This window comes from Alosa pseudoharengus, unplaced genomic scaffold (genome assembly GCF_046254945.1).
Source record: "Alosa pseudoharengus isolate Yale_2024_CS ecotype anadromous, Long Island Sound unplaced genomic scaffold, YU_APseudo_1.1 YU_APseudo_1.1_scf_11, whole genome shotgun sequence".
NCBI lineage: Eukaryota > Metazoa > Chordata > Actinopteri > Clupeiformes > Clupeidae > Alosa > Alosa pseudoharengus.
The window spans coordinates 25,641,580-25,668,000 of record NW_027468576.1 but is presented as its reverse complement, the minus strand read 5'-3'; the positions used below and the strand labels follow the sequence as shown (position 1 = coordinate 25,668,000).

General features: G+C 44.2%; 1 protein-coding gene across 1 annotated transcript in view; it reads right to left on the bottom strand.

Annotated features, from left to right (window-relative positions):
* Positions 1 to 26,421, bottom strand: part of obscna (obscurin, cytoskeletal calmodulin and titin-interacting RhoGEF a) — a 49,303-nt gene that overhangs the window by 2,807 nt on the left and 20,075 nt on the right. Inside the window, exons 30-71 of the mRNA XM_076278581.1 lie at positions 25,656 to 25,922; positions 24,885 to 25,151; positions 23,643 to 23,909; positions 22,543 to 22,809; positions 22,095 to 22,361; positions 19,234 to 21,825; positions 18,995 to 19,076; positions 18,801 to 18,913; positions 18,237 to 18,346; positions 17,709 to 17,909; positions 17,359 to 17,444; positions 16,538 to 16,711; positions 15,933 to 16,092; positions 15,506 to 15,613; positions 14,965 to 15,129; positions 14,246 to 14,404; positions 13,685 to 13,862; positions 13,358 to 13,471; positions 12,962 to 13,129; positions 12,539 to 12,641; positions 12,140 to 12,269; positions 11,903 to 12,008; positions 9,661 to 9,775; positions 9,292 to 9,452; positions 9,081 to 9,193; positions 8,575 to 8,746; positions 8,229 to 8,319; positions 7,891 to 8,091; positions 7,720 to 7,780; positions 7,538 to 7,615; positions 7,178 to 7,350; positions 7,044 to 7,070; positions 6,747 to 6,899; positions 6,462 to 6,507; positions 6,296 to 6,373; positions 3,912 to 5,694; positions 3,432 to 3,593; positions 3,167 to 3,289; positions 2,539 to 2,712; positions 1,697 to 1,802; positions 1,054 to 1,293; positions 450 to 673 (exon numbers count right to left, since the gene is read on the bottom strand). Of these exons, the coding sequence (XP_076134696.1) occupies positions 450 to 673; positions 1,054 to 1,293; positions 1,697 to 1,802; positions 2,539 to 2,712; positions 3,167 to 3,289; positions 3,432 to 3,593; positions 3,912 to 5,694; positions 6,296 to 6,373; positions 6,462 to 6,507; positions 6,747 to 6,899; positions 7,044 to 7,070; positions 7,178 to 7,350; positions 7,538 to 7,615; positions 7,720 to 7,780; positions 7,891 to 8,091; positions 8,229 to 8,319; positions 8,575 to 8,746; positions 9,081 to 9,193; positions 9,292 to 9,452; positions 9,661 to 9,775; positions 11,903 to 12,008; positions 12,140 to 12,269; positions 12,539 to 12,641; positions 12,962 to 13,129; positions 13,358 to 13,471; positions 13,685 to 13,862; positions 14,246 to 14,404; positions 14,965 to 15,129; positions 15,506 to 15,613; positions 15,933 to 16,092; positions 16,538 to 16,711; positions 17,359 to 17,444; positions 17,709 to 17,909; positions 18,237 to 18,346; positions 18,801 to 18,913; positions 18,995 to 19,076; positions 19,234 to 21,825; positions 22,095 to 22,361; positions 22,543 to 22,809; positions 23,643 to 23,909; positions 24,885 to 25,151; positions 25,656 to 25,922 (10,365 nt within the window). The remainder of the gene's footprint in view (positions 1 to 449; positions 674 to 1,053; positions 1,294 to 1,696; positions 1,803 to 2,538; positions 2,713 to 3,166; positions 3,290 to 3,431; positions 3,594 to 3,911; positions 5,695 to 6,295; positions 6,374 to 6,461; positions 6,508 to 6,746; positions 6,900 to 7,043; positions 7,071 to 7,177; positions 7,351 to 7,537; positions 7,616 to 7,719; positions 7,781 to 7,890; positions 8,092 to 8,228; positions 8,320 to 8,574; positions 8,747 to 9,080; positions 9,194 to 9,291; positions 9,453 to 9,660; positions 9,776 to 11,902; positions 12,009 to 12,139; positions 12,270 to 12,538; positions 12,642 to 12,961; positions 13,130 to 13,357; positions 13,472 to 13,684; positions 13,863 to 14,245; positions 14,405 to 14,964; positions 15,130 to 15,505; positions 15,614 to 15,932; positions 16,093 to 16,537; positions 16,712 to 17,358; positions 17,445 to 17,708; positions 17,910 to 18,236; positions 18,347 to 18,800; positions 18,914 to 18,994; positions 19,077 to 19,233; positions 21,826 to 22,094; positions 22,362 to 22,542; positions 22,810 to 23,642; positions 23,910 to 24,884; positions 25,152 to 25,655; positions 25,923 to 26,421) is intronic.

The window sequence follows — 26,421 nt, the reverse complement described above, 5'->3', positions numbered from 1 at the left end:
TCTGGATTTCACATTTTGTAGATCCATTTCTCAATGCAGTACATTTGGAAATTGCATAAACACACTCATATACTGTATAGACAAGCATTTCTGTATCTATACAGTACATATAAGTCTATACACATACATACATAGATACATGCATACAGACAGACAGATAGACAGACATACAGACATTCAGTGGAAATAAAGTTAGCATATCTGACTACATTGTCCCAGTTTGAGTCATGTAGAGACTTTGAGTCATTTTGTAAGAATATTATAAGTACTAGGTAGGCTAGTATTCATGAGACACTTAGAGACTAACTGTATATCATATTCTTTGTCAGAGTACAAAATGTGTTTTATAACAGACCTTTGGATAAAAGACTGATGAAACCTCTGAGAGAGGATCTCTCTGGCCAGATCGGACGTGTGTGTGTGTGTGTGTGTCACATGACTTTCCTCACCCTTGCTCTCCGTCAGCTCTTTGAGGTGTTCCACGTTGACAGCCTGGCCCGGCGTGTAGAGCTGCGCCGAGCCCAAGTCCACAATCTTCACCACGTTGCCGTCCGTCACCAGCATATTGTCCGACTTGAGGTCTAGGTGCATCATGCGGCGGCTGTGCAGGTAGTCCACAGCACTCAGGATCTGCACCAGTAACTCACTTACATCCATCTCTGCATAGGCATCCCTGAAGCACAGCAGACGTAATTACAATGGACCTTAAGGAATAGAAAGACTCATATTTATAGGTCATTGACCCTTCAGTCTCAGTAAATGTCAATGGAGACTGCTGGCCTGGTCCCTCTAATGCAGGCAGGCCAGACAGTGTGACACCTGCACAACATGCTTTGACATTTGGAGGAGTGTTAGTGACGCACAGCGCCCAGGATAGCAGCTGAATCTAAAAAAAGATCCTTTTTTTTGTTTGGATCCATGCCAGACCTGGGTCAAATCTAGGCCAGACCTGGGCCAGATCTGAGACACATTTGAGCCAAATCGGATCTATGCCAGATATGCTCCGGAGCCGCCTGCTATCCTGTTGCATCGCAGCTTTGCGTCGTCACTTGCCTCTCAGCCAGGTTGTAGAGGAGCTCCCGTCCGGCACACAGCTCCTCCAGGAGCACCAGGTAGTCGGGGCTGATGATGGCCGAATGCAGCTGCACAAGGTGTGGGTGGTTGAGCCTCTTGAGAAGCTGGTACTCCCGTAGGACCAGCTGCCGCTGCTCGGCCCGGTAGGGCGTGATCTTGGCCGCCAGGTGCTGCTGGCTCTGCTCCTCACGGCACTGGGCGACCACACTGAAGCGACCCCTATTGGAGGAGACACCAGCACACTCCACACTAGTTATCACACCAAGCCACCACAGTGAAGCTACCCCACATGAACACTGGGCTAGCTCACTGACACAACCCATGTTCACAAAAACCGGACTTGTGTGACCTGACGCAGGAGACTCAACCACAAATGAATATAGACCTAGGAATCAATTGTCACGGTTTCAATGTTATGATTTTGATATACTGTAAGGCTGAAACAAAAAAAACCTGATGCAGCATGATAATACTGAATTACTATGCTGCTATCTCAATAAATATGATGAATTAAACCGAATGGCATTACACTGAAATATGCCACTAGGGGTGTCAATAATGTGTGGAAATGTCCTAAAAGAGATAATATTCCAATGAATCACAAACAGACTTAGTTTGGTACCTGTTGATCTCAGAGAGGAAAGAGTAGATCTTGTGGGCCCCCTGGGCCCCTGATACAATGACCTTTGATCTGAGCGATTCCTTTTGAATGAGAGGAATGTGGGAGTCTGGAGAGAAGAAGGAGAATTAAGGAGAATTAAGCACCCGTCATGCGGGATTCATTGTATTCCAGCTTAATGCCACTTTAAAAGATTAGTTTTACGCCACAGTTAGATGACTTTCACTTAAGGAGGATTTTCCTTGCGTCAGCCTACTGCCAATTTTCTTCACTCTTATTACTTCATTGTGTTAAGCTGGCTTGAAAAGCCAACTCACCCCTTTCTTCTCAGTATTTGGGCTTGTTATTTTAGGCTTTCCTTAAACGTCTGAACAGTATCTCCTCCCACAGATTTCTACAACTTCCAAACCTAGCACATTAGCTTCCATCTACAGTAGCATGTGACAAGTCAGGCAGCTTAGGCAGTTGCATTGATACTCTTACCTTTTAAAAAACATTTATAAGACCTGGTGTTCAAATATTATGAGCATTCAGAGCAGGATAATGTAATGTTCTATTGGCTGAAGATCTTACACAGATGAACTTTGAACTCAACTACTGCCTTGAATTCTCTTCTTTAATTTCCTCATGTTCCTCATGTTTGTCAACTTACTGCAACAGTAGCATCCACATTACATGTACATTTGTTCAAAGTAATTTTCAGTTAGCTGCAGTAATGTTTGCTAGTACACACTGCGTACACTTTTAAAATGGTAAACTAATCCTCATCTTTTCTTTTCAATGTCATTGTTAATTAATTTTCCGGCTTAGGTAGCTCTTTTTTTAGTTTGAAGTCCAGGTCTTGCCTTCATGTTGGACCACCATGAAGGCCAGGATTGTGGGATCACTAAAGGGTCCGGCTCCTGTTTTAGTGACGCAGCCGACTCTGAACACATAGCCGGGACCCTTGGGCAAGGTGGTGACGGTGTAGCAGCTGTCAGTCACGTCCTCTGCCAACAGCTTCCACTCCACAACGCCACCTGTGATGGCATGACACAGGCCGAAAGAGTACCAGTGTATTGTTTTACTACTACCTCATCTGGTCACAAACAGAATCAGTGTCTGTGCATCTTTCACCACAAGCTCTGAACATGCACTATCTGTGCATTTTTACAACCATCTTACAATCACCATTTCTCAGTACACTAATTGTGTTACCTGTGTGATCCATGTATGACTGATACTACTGGCTGTACCTGCTTTGCTGTACTATAATACTAGCAGATCTCATCTTAGGTGTGTACCAGTTGTGCTGAACAATAAGTAGTACCAGCACGACTTTGCTGAAGACCTTGGATCTCAGTCTACCTGCAGTGTTGTACTGTAGGCAGTAGATGAAGGTCTGCTTACCTGCAGTAATGTACTCTAGGCAGTAGGTGGAGATGTGCTTACCTGCAGTGCTGTACTGTAGGCAATAAGTGAGCGTGTGCTTACCTGCAGTGCTGTACTGTAGGCAGTAGGTGAAGGTCTCGCTGGACTTGACAGGTCTCCACACCAGCAACACGCCACCTCCTGCCAGCTGGTGCACATCTGGCCTTGCTGGGCGGACTGCCACCTCTGGGGAACACAAAGGCATGGTGTGGAAACAGACCGTGAGGCTGCCTTCATACTCTATCTGGCCTCATATAATTCAGTGTTCATATTTCCCACCTGTTAAGTGAAGGATTCAACTTATTTCACAGAGTATATTTTTCATCACCTTTGCTTTTCTTGAAGGTGGGCACTTTAATGGACTTTAAGAGCTTGGCGGCTTTCTTCTGAGGGCTGCTTGGGGCGGAGGCAGTCAGCGCAGGTGCAGAGCGAGTGTGGGCCTTCTGCTTCTTCTCTGGAGCCACTGGGGAAGGACCTTTGTAAATGGGCCCTAAAAGACCACAGCACTTACGGTCACTTCACGCTGACATTTCCACTAATAAATGCAATAAAAGACCATTTATCCATACTGGAGATTTTTTTGTTAGAGACATTCTTATTGTTATAGTTATGGTTATTGTTATGGTAGGCATTAACCCTTAAAGGAGTACCGTCACACCGGTGTGACGGGAATGTTGGGAAATGAACGTTCCAAAGAATATCTGGGTTCATTGAATTCAACATAGAATTTTAGAACCTTTAATTGTTGCGGAACTTAGAACGTTCAAAAACCTACACCTTTAAGGGTTTTAAGCAGTTAATAGCTCACCGCCTTTCTTCTCCTCTTTGCTGGACTGTCTGGTGAACAGCTTGGTGAGACTGGAGGCCGAGGCCCTCATCTTCTTCTTCAGCGTGAGCATGGGGCTTTTGGGCACGGCCTGCTCCGCTTCCTTCTGCTTCCTGTCCACTCCCTCCGGCTGGGAGGACGAGTGGCCCGTCCAGGACTGCCGACGGAACAGCTTCATGAGGCCGATCTTGGGGGACTTGCCACTGGGTGGCTTGACCTCCAGGGCCGGGGCAGAGGCGTGCCTCTGGAGGACCTCGCCGCTGCCCGGGATGGTCGTAGGCACCTGGTCAGAGAGTCGTGAGGGACTGCGCTTCAGGGAGAGGTCGCCCCTCTCGACTTGCAGGCTGAGCCTTGATCCGTATCTCCGGCTCGGGGGTGTAGGGGGCTTGCGAGCTTCCGCCTGCTCTTCCTCCTCCTCATCGGAGCCATGCAGGAAAGACGAAGGCGAGGTCATCCCAGAGGAGGACAGCCGTCTCCTGGGAGCGGCCAGGCGACCAGGGGAGAAGTCGTCCAAGGAGCCTGTTCTGCTGGAGACTCCAGAGCCTGGTTCGTAAGACTCCGCGAGAGAAGCCTGGGAGCTGCTCAAGTTCTCCCCACCGGCCAGAGGCCTGGACGCCTCTCGTGTCCTCTCAGGAGCCTGGGGCTGGCTGTCTACAGTGCTATCCTCCTCCGCAACCTCCTCCTCACCCGCCCTTTGCGTTCTGGGCTTCACTTTAGCCACCACACTCTGTCTCCTCCTCGCGTCGCTGACCTCTGCTGGCTGTGGTGATACATTCTGCTGCGCCTCCTCGTCAGTAAAGTCATCCTTATGGCTGAACGCCGTGTCCTCCTCTTCCTCCTCCTCCTCTTCCTCGCCCGGCTCCCGAAGCTCGGCGGACGCCCGCGACCTCCTGGTGGACTCGTCCAGGGAGCGGCTCCTGCGTTGGTACGGGAGCGGGTGCGTGAGGCTGACGCCGCTGTCGAACGAGCAGGACTTGAGCATGGCCGAATGCACCGAGCCCCTCCTCTGACCGCGCGCGCCCCCTTCCCCGGCGCCTCCCGCGCCCGCCTCGGGCGCGTCCTCCACGTACTCGATGAGCGGCTCGTTGAGGCGCCCCGACAGGCTGGAGCGGAGCGGCTTGCGTCCGCGCTCCTGCTTGCGCGCGGCGTGCTGCTTGTCGCGCAGCAGCATGTGCCGCGCCGACATGGGCGAGAGCTGCTGCGAGCTGCTGTAGAAGGTGCTGCGGATGAGGCGGCCGCGCGGGATGATGATCGCCGCGCGGCTCTCCGAGCTGCCCACCGAGCTCTCGTCCCCCTCCGACAGGTACAGCGACGGGCTGCTGCTGCGCTGCTGCTGCTGTGGCTGATCCCCGGGTTTACCCGTGGGGAACACCAGTGGCCCCCGCTGGCCGCTCCGCCTCTCCAAAATCAACTCCTCCTCGTCGTCCAGCCTGGCTCGGCCCAGCTCCGCCAGCGTCCGGCCCCTCTCTGGAACCTGTGCGTGGGGGTCGTACTCCACTTCCTCCTCCAGCTCCTCCTCCTCCAGCTCCTCCTCGTCCTCCTCGTCTTCGTCCTCGTCCCAGTCCTCGTCCTCGGGGCTGAAGTGCTGGAAACACTCCCAGGCGTCGGCCTCGTCGTACTCGGAGGAGGAGCCGCTGCTCTGGGAGGTGCTGCTGGGCTCCTGGGGCTCGCGCGGCGCTGTGACCGACACCTCCTCCGGAGGAGCGTCCAGCAGGTCCACCATGGGCCTCAGGGTAAGGACGGAACCCAGGCATGTGAGCGAGCGCTGCAGCAACACAGTGAACACCAGCAGACTGCATTAGACACCACTACACAAACAACAACTGGGGAATGAGTTTGAAGAAGGACTACTGCTGTACTGTATATTACACATACACATTGATAAAATATGATCTTGGCATTATAGTCAACTTCTATTGGACAATTATTTTAGATTTCACAGTTTTATTATGATAAATTTCACAGTTTTATCTCAGAAATATAAATTACACAAACAAAAGCAACAACATGCAGTTCAAAACAACAACAAAATTCCTTAATGTCCTTTAATATTTTCACACTTTTGGGTGTAGATTAATATGGTAGCATGTGGTGGTAAGACAGACATATCTCCCTGTATGCTCCCTGGGCACCGGATTAAGTTAAGACTGCCCACTGCTCCGGGTGTGTATGCGTGCTCCTAGTGTGGGTGTGCTTCTAATGAGCTCACTGATCCGAGTGTGTGTGTATGTATGTATGTACACTACCCACGGATGGGTAAAATGCAAAGAACAAATTTCCTACAGGACTAATAAAGTATAACTTAACTTAAGGAGACAGATGAAGTTAAGGTATTGGAGATCAGGAGTTAGGGTTTTTTGCCTTACCTGCCACTTCCTCCTGGAGATGAAAGATCTCAGGTTCTTTGTGTTTATGTCTCCAGGCTCCTCATCAGCACTCTGACCCTGTAGCCCAGTAACATACATGTTCAGAGTAGCAGTGATGGGCTTGTCAAAAGAGTTTACTATGGTCAAGACAGTTAAAGGTACTTACCAGAAACCACTCATGAGACAAGCATTCAAAGGCTGATGGTCGCATTCTAAGAAAAACATACATCTTATTTGTCCATTGTAGATATTGTAGCAATGGAAAATCAGCATAGCTTTCACTGACAAATGAATAAGATATAATCATAACACAAACATAACACAACCCCCCCAACACACACACACACACACACACACACACACTCACACACACACACACACACACACACACACACACACACACACACACACACACACACACACACACACACACAAGGAGTCTTGGACTCACTCTGGAACTGGGTGGAGCACTTTGCGAAGGAAATCCTGAGCCTCCGGACTCCTGCACGTCACCTCTGGGGTGTCCCAAAACAGAGTTCCCTCTGCAACTCTCATGAGGGTCGCCCGATCGTTCTCTCCGAAAAACGGGCAATGGCACGTCAGACTGCATAGACATGACAAGACACCGCACACATCACGCCACTACCAGAGACTGCTCAAATAGAAAACACCATGCTCCTGACCTCAGTTGAATCATTAGAAAAGAGCATGTGGGTGTATTTACACACTTTCATTGATTTGTACTTACCATAAGTAAGCCACAACACCCAGAGCCCTAGAGGAGAGGAATTCAATGTCATTATTTGTGGCATAAAGAATAGTTTGCTTGGGATTATGTGATCATCTACAGTAGTTGTTACTCAGTAAAACAGATAATTTTACCAAATGTCGGTTCCTGTTGTCACAGGTTCCTGGTGGACAACTTCTGGTGCCACAAACTCAGGAGTTCCAAACTTGCTGTACTGGTGCCTGGATGAGTCTATCTCCTGGCAGAATCCAAAGTCAATGATCTTCACCTCCTCTCTGGCTGGAGATACCAACAGGATGTTGTCAGTCTGGAGTGGGAATGACAAGAGGGTGAATATGACATGAAGGGGTGTAAAAAGTACTGTGTCAAACTGTTTTTCATATAGTGGTGTTCTCAGTTAATTTTCAAGGAATACACATACACGTATATGTTTACATCATGTTTCTTTCCCTGTTTTGAAACATAACACAGTAATACAACACAATAAAACTCACTTTAATATCCAAATGCAGGATGCTTAGACTGTGAATATGAGCAATGCCCTCCAGAACTTGCTGAATAAACATCTGAACCTAGTGCACACAAATAAATATGATTATCATGAACATGTGCTCACCAAGCAAATATATACTGTACATTATAAAACAAATAATAAAAACAAAGCGAAAGACCTTACCTCTGTTTCCTTTACAGACCCTTTCATCAATAAATGGTCAAGAAGTCCCTGAGAAGAACACCTGTAAGCAAAAATAAATGACCTTAAACACACCGTCACATTCATCATATCATTGTTCTGACACTCCTGCACTGCACATTGACAATAATAGCAGCTTGTATTCATATGTACATTTCTGTAACCAGAACCAGAGTGCGTCGGGTAACAAAGAAGTCCAGGAGGCAGGCCACTCTGGGGTGGGCAATGCGAGAGAGTAAGTCCCTCTCCTGAAAGGCCCTGGTTCTTGTGCTGCTCTTCAGAGGCAAGAACTTTGCAGCAAAGGGTTCTCCTGTCGCCCGGTGAGACACTTTCTTTACCACTCCAAACGTGCCCCTGAACCAGAGACATAATATTTTAAGTACAGCACTAATGTAACCCCCATTTGTCTGTGATCATTATATAGAGTATTTAAGGAATACTATCCAAAATGTAATTTAATGATACAAAAACTGTGTAATAAGGACACTTGCCTTCCTATCTCATCATGGACTTCATAGACTGAGAGCAGCTTTCTTCTGCCCAATTCCACCTCTGTCCCCTCCAATGTTGCTACCTCTGGGACTGAAGAGAGTTGGACAGTATTACAATGTAGTGGTATTTTTTTTTTTATTATCGTTTAACTTCATTTCAGATACAATAGGTCTGCATGGTCCTTTGGAGTAACTTTAGAATGTCTTTTCCCCTTTTCGCGACACCTCATTTGCATGCATGTGGTCGAGTCTAGTTTTACATGTTTACATTTATTGTTGGACAAATACAAAACTTTAAAGTCAATTGAGTTTGCTGTCCAGTGACTAGTCAAGCCCTGAGCCGTACCCTCCGACTCCAGCGTGAGCTGGGCATGGCAGTCCACCAGGCCCGTACTGTTCTCCGCCTCACAGGTGTACGTGCCACAGTCCTCCCGCGTCACACTAAACACATTCAGAGAGCTCCGCGCCCCAAAGAACACCATCTCCACATTCTCACTGGGCAGCACCTCCATTCCATCCTTCAGAAACACAGAGCATGATCAACACACAGATACGACTTCTGACAGACAGATGTATATCATAGAGGGAATAGGTTTTATGCAGAATCAAGGACTTAGTTATAAATGTTCTTCGTCTTTCCTGATGTTACCCTATTATAAAAGTAGTTTTATTAATAGACCTATAGATAATGTTAACTTGTGCAGCAAAATTGTGCACACAGGTATGGTCATATTGCTGAAGTGGTATTATTATGTATGGTCTTTAGATTATTGATTTATGCTGCGGTTATTATTTATGCTGCAATATGTTGTGTATAGGAATGAGAATGGTTCTACTGTAACAGTTCTGCACCTTAAGCCAGTAAATCTCTGGTTGAGGCTGTCCTGTAATGATAGTAGTGAAACTTGCAGGCTGTCCGAGTTTCACACACTGATCCTCTATGGGAACCTGGATGGAGGGTGGATCTGAGAAAAAAAACAACATTATCTCCATTAACCTACCAAAATACTAAACCACTAAAGCACAGCCTGTTCAGACAGACACGCACACGTAGAGCACACACCTGTCTCTATTTCCTCCTCTTTGTCAGCGACAGCAACCGTCTCAGCAACCGCTGCAGGCTTTTTAGTCACAGTTTCAGCCTTTTTTGACACTGTTTCAGCCTTCTTCGGAGCCATGTTCTTCTTCTGCTTGGGCCCAGCTCCCCCTGTGCTTGCAGTAGCTCTGCAAAGACAACGGAGAAGCAAACAGTTGCTGTTTCATAACTCCTCTCAAGATCTAGCCACTAGACACCTGACTTAAACACCAAGTTTCAGGATGAAGTCAACGTCAAATTCACATTCAAAATCATTCAACTTCAGGTCGCATGGTTTTCTAATGACTCTCCTAAGTGGCCAATAGTGTAAAAAATAAACACACTCCACACACTCACGGTTCAGCGTAGCCGGGCTGGAAGAGCATTTTGCAGATGCCAGAGGGGGTCAAGTCCATCTGGAACCAGTTCTTCACCAGGGAGCCGGACCAGGTCTCGGATTCCGCCTCTGGTTCTACAGGATCAGACATGATGACCACCTCATATTGGTGACAGCTAAAGAAAGGACCACTTCACACTTTTAAGTGGACTCCTGACCAATGTTTTCCAATTACGCAAATGTCATGAACGATCAATGGATTAAAACACTGTAACTGTCACTGAAATGAAAAATCACCACCTTCCCCAATACCCTAAACACACTTATTTCAAACATTAATTTTAGCTTGACAGACAATTACCTGCCATAAACACCATAACCTGCTGGTATAATCCTTAAGCAGAGTCAAAATAGGAAAGGTCAGACTTACCTTTGGTGATACAGGCTCAAGGCAATGCATGTGTCACGAGGCACAAGTAACGTCAGTCACACACATTAAACTGCCTTCTGCTTTAATCACTGTGAGAGGTGCCAGGCGCAAGACCTTTTTTAGGGGAGGCCCAGTAGGGGTCCACTCGAGACCAAGCACATGGCCAGCTCATTTGGGTAGGGTGAGACAGAGAAGGTATGTGGACATATGGACATGTGGTGGACATGCACCAGTTTGGGACAGGAGAGACAGGACGACACATACAGCATGCACCAGGTGTGTGTGTGTGTGTGTGTGTGTGTGTGTGTGTGTGTGTGTGTGTGTGTGAGTGTGTGCGTGTGCGTGTGTAGGCCTACAACGTGACAGGATGACACACTTACATGAGGATGGCTTGGTTTGGCCCTTTAGTCTCCTGTTCTGGGACTAAAAGAGGAAGGAAGTAGGATGAAGAGGCATGATATTAGAGAGAGGGTGGGTGCATGTGGGGGAGGGGGGGGGTTCACATGATTGACACGTGTCCAAAAGCTACTGATTAACCACTTATCAGGCATAAGTGTATCGCCTGGCTCTTGAGAGGAACCAATGAATGATGATAGTCATGGCATACATGTAATGGAGCATGAGGATTCTTTTGAGGAGTCAACTCCAACTATCTGGAGCGTTATCTGAGACATGGGCACTATCTATTTACATGCATGAATATGAACACAGTACAATGGACACAACAACATACATTCTGAACTACACAGAAGTGATTTGATTGTTTGGACTGAATGACATTCATGTCCTTGTGAAATACTAGAATGAAATGAGACTATTATGAGATTCAAAGAGAAACAGTTATGATGATGATAAAGATCTAATGAAGACCTTCCAGTAAATGATTTACTAAAAATGAGTGATGGACTGTTTTTGGAAAATATGAAAAGCTTTTGGAAATCCAACCATGATCAGCCACATCGAAGGAAAATTACTCGATAGAGTCCAATTCCTGATCCAGAAATTGGACGTTTGAGTAGGAAACAAAGGGAAAAGTAGCACGGCATGGCAAAAACAACTTAAAAATAAATGGAGGTTTCTTTCATTAATATGTAATGAAATAAATGTGTTCAGTGTTCAGTGGAAGGCAGACACTGTTGTTTTCGGCGTTTATGGTTTTCACAAAACAGGGGTTAGGTGGGATGGGAGGGAAACTGAGTCATGACAGACAACCGCCAGGATCTCTTACGTATCTCACGCGATGGTGGAGAAGGCGGAGAAGGTGGAAAGGACATGGGGGTAAAATATGGGTTTGAAGGATGACGTGGCATGTGCTCAGTCGAGTCCTCTGAATGCTCCTTCCTTGCTTTCACGCTGGCTTTCAGTGCAGGCTGCTTCTACTCTTCCTGGTGTTGCAAAAAATGTGAACTTGCCCGGGATAAAAAAATAGGCTGAAGGGTGACATTGGCATGTGTTCAGTCGAGTCCGCTTGGAGAGTTTGGAAAAGCTTCTGAATGTTCCTCGTTCCATGCTGGCTTCAGTGCTGATATTTCTACTCTTTCTGGTGTTGCAATGAATGTGAACTTGCTTACATCTCTGACCTTTCTTAAGGTCATGCACTTATTTGTGTATTAACTAGCTTCATGTCCTCTACCTTTGCTCACTCTTATATGATAGTCTCATTTAGTAGACTCTATTATTTAAAGTCACTTAAGCACAAATACACATTCTCACTAGAAGCCTATGTGTGTTTCCTGGGAATCTACCAGCTGTGCCAGTTGCACCTCAGGGACCACTGGTTGGAATGCATGGTCAGCATGAACTTTTACCTTGACTCTATGCTCCTCTCCTACCTTTGGCAGAGACTGGTGGAGCTTTCTCTGGGACGGGTTCCATGGGAGTGGCAGGTGGACGGCAAAGTTCAGCTTTGCACTTGGCACTTCCGATTTTATTCCACAGCTTTGGCAGGCAAAAGGAAGGAGAACAACCACGCAGCATAAGTAATACACACAAAATATCTTGTAATGTAGCAAAATTCACATTGACTAAAGTAGTAAAGTACAATGAAAAACAGATGTGTCCGTCCGTACCTCACACTCGTAAAGCCCCAGGTCTACCTTCCCAGCCCTCTTTATGGTCAGTGTGAGTACTCCAGTCTGGGGGTCACAGTCAATCTGGTACTTCTTCTGGTTCTCCAAGAGCTTACTGTTTTTGAACCACCTAATACAACCAAACATTCATAGAATCTTAACTATCTCAAAAATTCTGAAATTAATTCTGAAATCTGAAATTCTGATCAGAGGTACATCATTAGTAGTGAATCAGAGAGTGGTTATTATTTTTCTGGAAGAATAAAAGGCCATACACACAAAACAAAGTCTAGAAAAGTATGACAATTGTGATTTACTTGAAAAACAAAAAAATCCTTGAACTTAATATCCCTAGGGATATTTAAAAACTCACTTAATTTTCTCAATGCAATGAAATACCTTATTCTGGGTAAAGGAGTGCATAGTGTAGAACACTGGAACTGGACATCCTTCCCAATGTCTAGCTGAACATTCTGAAGTTTAATCTTGAAGCTAGGAGGCACTGCAATACAAAACACACAAAGACGTTCTGTATTCATTTCAGAAATATTTTGCTGCATAATGTGCATGCATGGGCAGTAACTGCCCACAGAAGATTAAAGCAGAAGATTTCTCCACAGATTCCCCACAGATATCAAACATTTTTTGTATTTAAACGTTTGTACATTTGGGAACAAGTGTAAATTTGGCATACAAGAGATTGTGTTTTGTATTGGTGGTGGTTAGTGAGGTTCCCCCTTCAGCGCTTTGGGTGACTTGATAGAGGGCTATACTGTATAAATGCAAGTTGTTTTTGTTGTTATGTTTTGTGTTAAAACTCACCATCCACCACAATCTTTGCCAGGGTGCTGGCATTCCCCATGCAGCTGGTGGCGTAGCACATGTACTGGCCCGAGTCCTCCATGCTGACCCCAGTCAACACCAGACAGCAGGAGCCAGTGTTGCTCTCAGAGACCATGTGCTGCTCATCCACCTCCACAGCCTGGCCATCTACAGACATGTCCACCACAAAACACAACACAAATTAAACCAGAGGGTCAATGAGCTGCACTACCGTTTGTATGAAAAAAAAAAGAAAAACATATATATTCCATTCAGATTGAAAGGCCATACTGTAGATTATCACTGCTAAATTTCTATTTATTTTCTAACTCAATACACTTTAAATGCCAAGAATATGTTTCAATTTGAGAGAGAATGTTTATGGCTCATAATTACCTTTGTACCAGGTGACTTCCGGTCTAGGAGATCCTGTGACCTTGCAGGACAATTTGACTGTCTGCCCGAGTTTGGTGGTGCAGTCGCCCAGTAGTAGGTCAAAGTGAGGTGCACCTGATCAAACATATAGTCACAACTGATTATACAAGCTTTCAGAATGCCATGGCCCAAATTAATATAACTGGTTTATTCTAAAACAGATTAAGTTTTATAGTTCTGATATAACTGCTATAACAAGATAATGTATTATTTTGAAGACGGGGCATTGTTGCGCATGGAATATTTGGTACCAAAAGGCCGAGCTGAGAACAATGAGAAGTGACTCACAGCGCGAGGGGAGGCAGCTGCACTGGCGCAGCTCTCTCAGGTCCTTGAGCCAGGACAGTTTGAGGAGGACGGAGCGTGACTGCAGGGTGACCTTGCGTACGGTGCCGCGGTGCTCGTGCCATAGACCCCAGGCCCGCTCATCTCCTTCCACAGACTCCTTCACCTCAATATCACCCAGCTGAGCAGACACACACACACACACACACACACACACACACACACACACATACACACACACACACACACACACACACACACACACACAACACACACAATAGAGAAATAAACATGCCTAAAGTCATACCTCAAAACTCATACTGAGATATAACTAGAAAGAAATAGTCTTAGCAGTTAGGGTTCGTCCACATTAATGCCTGTTATGTTTAATAGCAGCTCTTAACAAAGAAATGGCTCCTAAATCAGCCTGCTCAGAGCTTCTTTTAGCCTGAGGAATGTAGACTTCAGACTGTAAAATTCATATTTGTAAGCTAGGCATTTCAAACTTCAAATTTCACATTGTAGACAGCTCTGTATACCCAGTGGCCCCTCATTCCCTTATACCTTCATCTTGTTTTTGAATATGTAGGTGTCACCGTGTGTGTCAGGGTCTTTCTTGAGCTTGCAGAAGATGACGCAGTCTTTGAAGAGGAAGACGTGACGTTGTTGGCCGCGGAATGATAGCTTGGTTCCAGGTGACTCCTCCCACACTGTAAACGGGCCCTGTCATGATGACAGAGAACACAGAATAAAACAAAGACTCTGGATCCAATTTTAAACAACGCACTGACTTGTTGAAAGGTGATTATGTGCATTTTCTTTGCTGTGCAAAATCCAAATACATCCACAATAATGCAAAACTTGATTAGCCTACACTGCAGTCACACAGTGTGTGGCTTTCGTCAAATAGTAAGAAAAAAGGATTCTTCTCAAAGTGTGAGGAGAACAGTGGCATATAGCAAAATGCAAATTTTCTATTTGAAAGGCACTGTCAACAGTTATGTCATGAAAAATGTAAATGCTTCTAAGCATACAATAATGGCATGTATAACTGAAGCATGACTGTTGGCAACTGCTCTTTACTATTCTGTGTATGTTGATTTGTTTGAGGTGTTTCCAAAAATATTTAAAACATAAAAAATACATAAAAAGAGCTGAAATACAGAGCTGTATTTAGAATGATAATTGCATCATTATACGTCTTCATTTTGCATCGACAAAAGCTGTGTATGGTAATGAAAAGTGTTGTATGGTAATGAATCCATCCATCCACCCATCACTACCTGACGAATGGGTTCTCCAAGTCCACTCAGTGGGGCGGGGTAATTCTCTATCATGGCCACCTGTTCCATGTTCTCAGCACGCCAGGGCAGACTGGACACCACAGAAAATGCATCCTCCAGCAGACAGCAGCTTCGCTTAAACTTGGCCTTGTTCCTTATGAGCTCCTATAAATAATTAAAATCCAGCGAAATATCTGATGAGTATAAATGTGTGCTTATGATTCAACAATATAATTAGTGCAGCAGTTTAGGAAAAATGCAGAAAGCATGAAACTTGGCACAGGCCAGGGATACTAATACCCCAAGTGAATTTAAAAAAGTGCAGGCAGTAGTACCCCTTGTGCCAAGTTTCATGCTCTATGCGAAAATTAAACCAATCCGATACTTAGCCGCTCAACTAAATTTGACTCAAATAACGGAAATCTACCAAACGTATCAGCTGTTTCAAATATGAGGTGCATGAGATCATGATGTTTCATCTGAAATCTAGTCTTTGATGATGCTCAAAATGCTCAAAGAGTTCTCTCTCATGAAAGCATACCTTCAGCAGGGACTTGTACATCTCTATCCTTTCCAGTGGCCTCTGTAAATAAGTGCTGACACTTAGTACCTCGGTATGTCGGCGTGCCAACTCAGTCTCCTGGTATTTCTGGAGTTTCACAACAAAGAGAAACAGAAAGCATCAGTAGCGGTATGATGGCTTTTTCCTCAAATAATATGACTGTTGCACAAAATGCTCATTTGATGATAGATAATGTACTCTAAGTGTTCAGGTTGTAGGGCAACAAGCTATCGATATAATAATGGTTTCATCTCATAGAGTACATATAACTGATGACACTGTATTTCTGTACTACAGCTGTAGTGTACAGCTGTACTGCAATTTGCTTTAAAAGCTTGCTTTAAAAATGTTTAATCACCTGCTAAATGAATAAATGTACATTATAGATGGTGTTCTGTCACATTACCTGGAAGAAGTGCTGAGTGTTCTTTTCATTGAGGCAGGCCTCAGCTTGGGACTGGCCCACAATGTATTGAAGGTACTTCTCAAAGTCGGACGCTTGGCTCACAAAGCACATAGCCACATCATCGTCTGTGGAACACTCCATAAGCTTAGGAAGAACTGACCTGTGGGGGACATCAGACATACCCTATTAATCACAACAGGACAAAGACCCAAACACATGAGAGGAGGAGAGACTTAAGTGCAGACATGTTTTAGCCTGAGCTCACAAAAATGTAGGGAGAAGCAAGCCAGAAAGGGGATTTGACAAATCTCTGTGGCAAAAGATTTTCTAAAGTTACACAATAACAAATACCCTGTGGCACCACGTAGGAGGTTGTGCACAGTACAAAGATCCGAAAGTAAGCACCAGTGTAATTCTTTGATTGGTTAGGCTACGTTTCAGGATATGCGGCCTGAAACCTTTCATCCATGAAGACACTGGGGAGCGTTTTGGCACTTGATGGAACACTTTTCATCCATCATTCCACTGTTCACCTCAATTCTCGTTGACACCAGGAACAACAACAAAGTGAAAAACTGAAAATCACAATAAATAACAAGCATTACCTCTCATGGAAGTTTGTGATCTCTTTGATGTTGCGGAACATGTACTCCTTCTGGCTGAAAATGGTGAGAGGCACCTTGGAGCTGGTCTCTATAAAACGCAGATGGTGGGACACGAAGAAACTCAGCTCCCTCACAAACTCTTCCTCTCCACTGAGCAGGCCCTGGATCAGCTCACTACAGGGACCACAGAGACATCACACAGGTCTCACTCACATGATTTTAAACATCACACTGGAGATAACTAGATGTACAGCAGAGTGGTACATCTAGTTGATATGTTGTGAATGTGCTTTTTTGTCACTAGGGAGCAGCCCAGTACAATGTTTTCCATTTCACACCAGTCACATACTTTCTGTCATGTTGTAAAATAACTTGGTGTTTGTCTGCAAAATTACAGACCAGGTCAAGGATTCCCTGATCTAAGTATGTTAGGCTACCATGGTCTCCTAACTACTGGCATGAGAATGCTATTGATCAGCAATTAAAACATGTTCTTAGCTTGTCCACCCAAAGCTATAACTCAGATAACAAACACAGACCTTGGCACTGATCATGCATACCAAGACAAGGGAAGAGAAGCTTTACTTTTGGGTGTAACGTAAATGCTTCTTAAATTATTCAAGAAAATGTTCTGATGGGATGTAAATTTAGGTGTGAGAGATGATGAATGTGTTAGATACGCCAGATAAGAATCTCCTAAGCAAATACTAGGAAAAAAAAAACTCCCTTACCAAGACAATTCAATCTGAGTTCCCACAACAAATCATACAGTGATATGTATATTTAGTTATGCATATGTTTCATATATTATTTTCACTCACCTCACAGTGTTCTTGAATTCATCCTTGGTGGGTTCCCTTCCCGCTTTCTCATACAGCTGTGGCTCTAATAACATTGAAAATGGCTCCTGTAGAAAAAACAGAAGTATCAGTAATTTTCATTTTGTACCAAACATGATCCTAAACCATAACATGACTGTTTCTGAAAGCGTCCCTAATGATTTAGCACATGTCAAAGTGCGGACTTATTTGAAAATTCTTACAATGTTCATACTGTGCTGTGTTCAATCAACTTTAATCAACATAAATATACCAATTCAATCATTAAAGCATGAAAAATATATAATATAACAAATTCAGAAAATGTGAGTGTGAGTGAGTTTCCATCATACCCTTCCCCTCTTTTCCAGGTATGCTGGTGACACCCAGCCTTGGCGCGCTGGAGTGATTTTGGTCGGTTTGGTGCGCACCAACCAACGTGTGGGATGCACAGAGTCCAGAACCTCCACATATTGCCCCTCTTTCAGCACAAAGGTCTCCTTGTGACCACCAGTGGGGTTGCAATCACATTTGGCCACATAGATATCAAATATCTGCACAACATTAGCAGAAATAAATGATTAATCAGTACTACAGTTTAACCTAGTGAAACCTAGTGAAAAATAGACAGTATAACCACTACAAAAATGTTTAATACTAATAAATTATGTGAGTCAGGGATGGCATAATAGGTGGCTGTAGGGGGTGGGGTGATGATTCCTAGTCCTGCATTGACAGGGGGGCCCATTCAGCTAAAGTGACAGCTCAATTATGTCATGAAAATTATAAAGGATAATTATTATTATTTGGAAGGCCAAATATTATATAATTTCATTGGACCCAAAATGTTTAGCAGCGCCCTGACTTGAGCCCAACTGTACCTCTCCTCTGTCTTCCTCTCCGTCGGATTCTGAGAGGGACTCATTGGCAGATGGCTTATGGGAAGGTGAGTATTTTGGAGAGGGGCTCCTGCTCACAGCAATACCACCTGCTGAGAATACACCAACATGAAGGAATTACAGACATATAGGGAAGTGTAATGAATTATCATTCTCGTGGTATGGTGCAAAGACTTTTCTGACATCTATGTCATAAGAAAAAAAAATCATATTCCATTTTTAGCGTTGTCTTATCCTACATAGAGAACTAGTGATAGCTTGCTTTACATCATTGGTTTACTAACTGAGCTAATACCACGGGAGGAAAGGTGATTGCACTATTTTAAAAAAGTGAATGAGATACAGAACAGTTACATTTCAAATCAACCCACAAGCCAAAAACATCTACAATACTGCGATATATTTTAGTTAAAAGTCATGTTTCCATTATTGTTGTTTTTTTAAACAGTTTTTTTAACAGTTTAGCATGTTCTTGCCAAACAAAACAATTGAATATGCTCATAAATTATTAGTTATCCTTTAAGAAGCCAAAGGGTGTTTACTAACCCTGGATTTGAAGCTGTGAGGAAGGCTTTTGGGGTTGAAGATCGATGCTTGGAAGCTCTTCAGTAGTTTCTGGCAGCTCACTGCCTGATGGTGCCTGCTTCAACGCTTTTTCTCTGTTAATATACCATAAGTGTTAAGTGTTAAGTAGTTTATATTAATGTCAGGTACAACAGATCTGTTTATTGCTTTCTCACTTGATTGGGAAGTCTCTGGAGCCAAAGTCAGACAGGGATTCTGCCCCATCTGGTGCTGTGTCGTAATCAGAGGGACAGGACACTAGGGAAAATAGAACCAATGAGTACAGAGACAATTTGAACTAACATGGACATACATACATACATACTGTACATACAGCACTTTATGTCAATTAGGCCTATTCAAGAGAGTTACAAATAACAAACTAGAAAATTAATATTGCTGTAAGTGAACTCACCAGAGCTCGCTGAAATAAGACTTCTGCGTTTTTCTTTGGCTCCAACATGTTGGTCAACCTTTGGGAGATCATACACCTGTCTCAAGGAGCCTCCTTCCAGTCTTAAAGGTCCCGATACAGGTTCTAGTTCCGATTCGGTTCCAATTTCAGGAACTAAGGCAGTAGCTGGTTTTACAAGAACTTGTGGAATAGGCCTTGGAGAGGTCTCAACTGTTACATTTCCATTGTAGCTTATAGTTCCAAACTTGTTTACTGCTTCACATGTGTATACTCCTGTGTCCTTCTGGGTTACATTGTCAATTATCAGTGAGCAGGAACCATCATCTTGCTTCTTGATATGGAAGCGTGTGCTTGGTCTGATCTCCTCACCATCTTTCAACCAACGCACTGTATTGGGCTTACCCTCTGCAATACACTGAAGACGAATGGTGCCATTTAACTCCACACTTTGGTTCTTGAACACTTCTTTGAAGACAGGCCGCATGTCCTTGCGAGTCTTGTAGCCCTTGAACACTGCTTGGATCTTGATGGCTGCTTCCAGCATCTCTGGTTCCTCCTCTACATTTATGTCTATGCTTGATGCTTTCTGTTCTTCAAGCTCAGTCAATTGTTGCTCTGAAATTATAGCTTCCTCTTTGTGTCCTGCTGAAATTACAATGGGTTGCTTGTTTATCTGAACAGGTTTAGACTCTTCTGGAGTTTGTTGTGCGGTTTTGATAGGTTCATTGTTCTGCTGCACAGGAATAATGGATTCTTCTTTAGGTGTTGTACTTGGCTTGATGGGTTCTTCATCCTTCTGTATAGAAACAATGGATTCCTCTGGATGTCTTGCTCCAGTTTTGGTTGGTTCTTTGTTCTCCTGCACAGGAATAATGGAATTTTCTTTAGGCGTTGTTCCAGGCTTGATGGGTTCTCCATTCTTCTGCAAAGAAACAATGGATTCCTCTGGATGTCTGGTTGAAATTTTAGTGGGTTCTTTGTTTTTCTGTACAGTAATGGTGGATTCATCCTTTGTAGCTGTTGCAAGTTTGACAGGTTCTCCATTCTTATGAACAGGAACAGTGGATTCCACTGTATCTTTTGCTGCAATTTTGTTGGGTTCTTTGTTTTTCTGAACAGTAGGTTCTCCATCCACAGGCTGTTTGCCAGTTATGGCTTTTTTGTCTGTCTCTACAAAAGCAGCAGGTTGTTCAGGAGGTGCTGCTGCTGCTTTAATTGATACTTTGTTCTTTCGAACAGGAACAGTTGGCACCTCTGGTAATTCTGTTGTAGTTTTAACTGGTTCGTTGTTCTTCTGAACAGCAGGTATTTGTCCTTCTGAAGGTCTTCTTAAAGTCTTATTAGATTCATCTTTCTTCTGTACAGCAGCACTGTATTCCTCTGGAGTGTTTGCTGCAGCTTTGCTAGGTTCCCCATTTTTCTGGATGAGAGCAGTAGTTTCTCCTGGGCCTTCTTGTGATATCTGTCCAGCCATCTTACTTCTCCGAACTGGGACAGTGATTTCCTCTATACCCTTTTTAGCAGTTTTGACTGATTCTTGATTGGTCTGGATGGAAACAGCACTTTCTTTTGTGACAGTAATTTCTTTGGTGGGTTCCTCGCTTTTCCTGGGTTCCTTGATCACTTCGGTAGGACTCTTGATGTGTGCCTTGCTTTCCTGAGGAGATACCGTTATTTCATCTTTGTTGTCTGTAGATGCGCTAACCACTACTTTGTTGTTCTGAATTGCAGCAGTGTTTTCAGTCACTTCAACAGGACTCTTAATGGTTTCTTTGCCTTTTGCTGTCTCTTCATGTTTAACCTCTGTAGGTCTGAGACTTCTTCTCCTTTTAGGAGGAACAGGCAGCTGTTCTGCACCTTTGACTGTCTCTTTGGCGGTCTCTTTGACTGTCTCTTTGGCGGTCTCTTTGACTGTCTCTTTGGCGGTCTCTTTGGTGGTCTCTTTGATGGGCTCTTTCACCGCCTCTTTTGGTAGGACAGCCTCCCGTAGGCCTTCATCTTGAATGCTGACAGAACCTTGCCTCTGCTGTCCAACAGACCTTGAGACCACTTTAGGGGCTGGTTCTGTCGGTTCCTCTTTGGCATAGTTACTCTCTTCAATCTTGGACACGCCGTCATCTTCCACTTTTTGCCTTGTTAATGTTTTCTTCCTGAGATCTTTATCCACTTTTTTATTATCACTGACATCCGTTTCAGGCTGCTTTACCACTGTCTCCTTTTCCAGTTCTACTTTCCCTGCCTTAGCCACAGGTTTAGCAGGGGCGACACCAGGCTTAACTGTATCTGGTTTAGATTTTGGCTCATCCTTAGGAACAGGCCTGACCTCTTTCACTGCCACAGAGGCTGTGGTTTGAACAGTACCAGCAGAACATGTGTAGCACCCTTTATCCTGGGGGTTAATATTAATGATTCGTAGCTCTAGCTGACAGCCATTTTGCTTGATTTCATACTTTAAACCAGACCTCAGAGGAGCGTTTTCCTTCTTCCACTGCGCAGTGACTCCAGGTTTAGAGAGTTCACAGTACAGAATGAGAGTGTCACCCTCCTCTGCCTCTTGATTTTGGAGCTCTTTGTGGAAGACCAGTGGCACCTCTGCAAAAACAGAGAACGCTGCATCAACATGAGGCATTTACATTCCATAAGCTTGTAATCTCCTCTCTGAATAAATGTACTGTTGTGTAGATATCAGGGATTCGGATTTTAAGATATAGGATTATTAGGATATAACCTAAATATATCACTTGATCCTATAAAAATATAAAGACAAAAAGAAAAAAAAATTACGCCAAACCACAGCGTTAACAAATTACATATTTGGTCCCAATATTTATGGCATTGTATGATGTTTTAGATTATTGTACCTTTTACTTTTACAAAGGCAGTTGTCTGCTGATCCCCAGTAGAGCATGTGTATTCTCCCTTATCCTGGGGGCTGACATCATGGATACACAGCTGCAGCTCACAATCAATGTGCTTCATCTCATACTTGCCACCAGGCCTTAGTAAAACCCGACCCTTCCTCCACTGCACTGGAATTCCAGGCTTAGAGAGTTCACAGTTCAAGAAGATCGTTTCACCCTCCTTTGACTCGAGGCTCTCCAGTTCTTTTTGGAAGAAGAGGGGGTACTCTAAAAAAACAGAAAACACAGGAGGTAAGCAACTGCATGAAGTATTCTGATTAAAGGCTATCCTTTGTTGATTCTTTGTCGTGCCACTACTCACAGTTACCACTAAGCCTATTTTCCTGAGATTCAGGAAACTTTTGGTGAATTACTAAGGTCCCAAATTATTTTGACCAGAAATTTTTACCTTTAACTGTTATAGTGGCTTTGGTCTGCTGATCTCCAGCGGAGCATGTGTAGTCTCCCTTATCCTGCGGGCTGACGTCATGGATACGCAGCTGCAGCTCACAGCCATCCTGCTTCATCTCGTACTTCCCACCAGGTCTCAGCAGCACACGACCCTTCCTCCATTCCACCGGCACGCCAGGTTTAGAGAGCTCACAGCACAGCAGGACCGTCTCCCCCTCATCTACTTCCTGGCTCTGCAGCTCTTCCTGGAAGAACAGGGGGTGCTCTGGGGGAATCAAATCAGATCAGAGCAGAGCAGATCAGGTCAGTCAATTTGCTGAAAATCGGATCATTCTATTTAAACAGAAAGTATTCACATAATACTTGGCACGTGGTAACTTTATTGATGGGAAGGTTTATGACCAGAGTCTTGCTGTGTCTGATTTAACAGTCCAACATTAATCAAGTCAGACCTCAGACTTGGCTCTATGTCGTTCTGAGTTGACTAATGAGTGGATGCGATTGGCTGCATGCATAGGGAGGGATAGAAAATTGGATAACCTCTCTTCTAGTTTTACTGTGTGGACAGTATGGAGTTGCCTATTAATATGCGAACAATTTCAAGCAAATTAGAATGTTCTTTCATGTCTTTAGATTGGCAGAACTTGCAGGCAGCTAATACATGGAAATTAGTGGTCAGCTATGTTAATGGAGAAGTGTGCGAGTTGATGTCCTCTCTGATTGCCGTGGTTATGGCAAAATGACAGACATTTAAATACAAGGAACTGTCATGAAGCAAAATTGGGGGAAAGGGAAAATGAACAGAACATATAAAATGTAATACATACAGAAGAATTGCAGACATATTTATTTACTTTAAGTGATCTACACAGAAGCCACTATATACTGTAAGAGTAGAAGTTAACTGGTTCATGCATTATGGTGTGATATATGTCTTGGAATCTCACTAAGTGAACTCAAGACTTCAGTGACGAGGTAGGTACACACTAAATGAATAAACAAACCGCCTCCCGTGGAGAATAAATGTCCATTGGGTCTATTGGGAAGAGGAGCAAACCCACACCTACACTCTGAGGTCTGTTAAGAGCTATACAGTACCTTTCACCCTGATTGAAGCTGTGGTGTATTGGTCTCCAGCCGCACACTTGTAGTCTCCCTTATCCTGCGGGCTGACGTCATGGATATGCAGCTGCAGCTCACAGCCATCCTGCTTCATCTCGTACTTGCCACCAGGTCTAAGCAGCACCCGACCCTTCCTCCATTCCACTGGCACGCCAGGCTTAGAGAGCTCACAGCAAAGGACCACTGTCTCGCCCTCCTCAACCTCCTGGCTCTGCAGTTCTTTTTCAAAAAACAGGGGGTTTTCTGGGGAGAGAAAATATCGAAATTTGGGAACAATTAAGTGAGCCAGCTCACTTCACAAGCAGGCGAAGAAAACACAGGTCGTCTTAGTGACCTTCACTTGGAGTTGTCCAACTCTTGGAGTTCTTCAGGCCCCTTAAAGAAAACTCCTCAAGGAGTTGGTGAGTGGTGACAATATAATATCCCACAATTACACCAAATGTGTTTTTGCTCTTTTCTCTTATTCTGAAATATGTTCTGTATGGAGTCGACTCACATTTACATTTTCAATGGAGTTTCCAATTCTCCAGTAAGCAAAAGACAGGTCCCAAGAGAAACAGTGATGGCATAACATGGCATGCACAGCAAGGGTGGAATAATAAAAAGAGCAACCCTGGAAATATTACGGAGGAGCAAAATGTGCCAACATTTTGTTACAGCTAAACAAATCAATACTGTACACAGAGAGAGAGAATGCTGATTTAGCATTTAATAGTAGTGTAATATGCATAAAAGGGTAGTTTGTTTCACAATCATTTTATTTTTATTTGTCCTGGTCCTATCATCTAATTTTCATCATTAAAGTCTTTCAAAACATGAGCCTATATTTTGACTCACACGGGCATATGTGGATCATTTTAAGTACTTATGTTAATGGTGAAACTATCCACATAAGGAACTGATAGGAAGCATCTTGGTGGCCCTGACAGCAGTAGTGACTACAGTAGATTTGCTGGATACATGCCCGAGTTAAATGCTATCTGGGGTGGACAAATAGCAGCCCCGCTTCTAAAATGAGATAGCTTTGTGTGCCTATTCCTGTTACTATAGGTTGCGGGCCATTATCTTTGAGATTAACTTTTTGGCACATGAAAAACTATTAACTTAATTTCACGAGGTTGAGGACGGGTGAGAGCAGTGTATACCCAAATGGATTCATGGTCTGTCCGAGCCAGCAGGGACCTTCAGCACACTTGCATGAAGGAACCATTAGCATACCTTTAACTCTGACTTGGGCTGTGGTCTGCTGGTCTCCAGCCGAGCATGTGTAGTCTCCCTTATCCTGAGCGCTGACGTCATGGATATGCAGCTGCAGCTCACAGCCATTCTGCTTCATCTCGTACTTCTCACCAGGTCTCAGCAGCACACGACCCTTCCTCCATTCCACCCGCACGCCAGGTTTAGAGAGCTCACAGCACAGGAGGACCGTCTCCCCCTCATCTACTTCCTGGCTCTGCAGCTCTTCCTGGAAGAATAAGGGCTTCTCTGGAGAAAACCAAACACAAACATCGGGTCAGCATGTTCATGGTGCATAACTAATCAGACATACACAAACATACTGTACACAAAAAGTCCCCCTAAGTGTAGGGATTTAGGAGGGAACTGTGCATTCTGAAATAAACATTAGTTTAGATGCAAAGGATAAAACTGACCAAGGCGCTGACAGAATAAGACTCACTGTAAATTCTTATTTACATTCAGACATAAGATTGTCTTACATGTAGAAACAGAGACAATGCATACAGCTGGTCTAGGCGGTGTGCCATGTTTTCCTTTCCAGTGTGTATTTTGTAATCACTTTGTTTAGTGAGGCGCCAAGCTGTAAATGTCTGAAACAATTTTTGTCTTTTCCCTGGCCACGTCGAAGTCAGAATTGGCCATAAGCGTGGGTGTTCACCAATGCCTCGACCTGTCATATTGTATTAGTCTGCATAGGGCTGTGTAACATAAGCTAAACCAGATCCCTTTAGGACATTGGAATACTTCTACCTTTTACTCTCAGTGAGCCTGTGGTCTGCTGATCTCCAGCCGAGCATGTGTAGTCTCCCTTATCCTGCGGGCTGACGTCCTGGATACGTAGCTGCAGCTCACAGCCATCCTGCTTCATCTCGTACTTGCCACCAGGTCTCAGCAGCACCCGACCCTTCCTCCATTCCACTGGCACGCCAGGCTTAGAGAGCTCACAGCAAAGGACCACTGTCTCACCCTCGTCTACCCTCTGGCTCTGCAACTCCTCCCGGAAGAAAAGAGGATGCTCTGGGGGTAAAATGAGGGGAGTAAAAAAGTACTGTGTCAAACACAAACAAACACATGATGATGAAATGTAGTGGGTGAACAGAATGGGAGTAAAGTGTTTAGGTGAAAAGCAGAAAAGCAAGTACTGTCAGTGACACGGTAAATGCAGTATATCTGTAGATTCTCTTGGATGAATGGAACTAATAAACCAGAACGACAACAAAACAAAACATAGGCAGACTCAACTGTTGCCTCATTGTTATTTATTTATTTACTTAGCTAGAACTGAATTTACCTGCTTACCCAAACATCCATAAAGTCGCACACCTTTTATACCAGCATACAGGAACATTGCTCTTAACAGCAGCGCTTTCAGTGAGTAACTAAGAGAAATAGATCAGCAGGACAACACCTAGTACTAAAATAACCCTGGATGAATTGTTCCCCTTTTTCTACTATCAACAGTTCCCTACATCAAACCGACACACCCCAAACCCTTTCTGTTCTCTGTGTTACATTC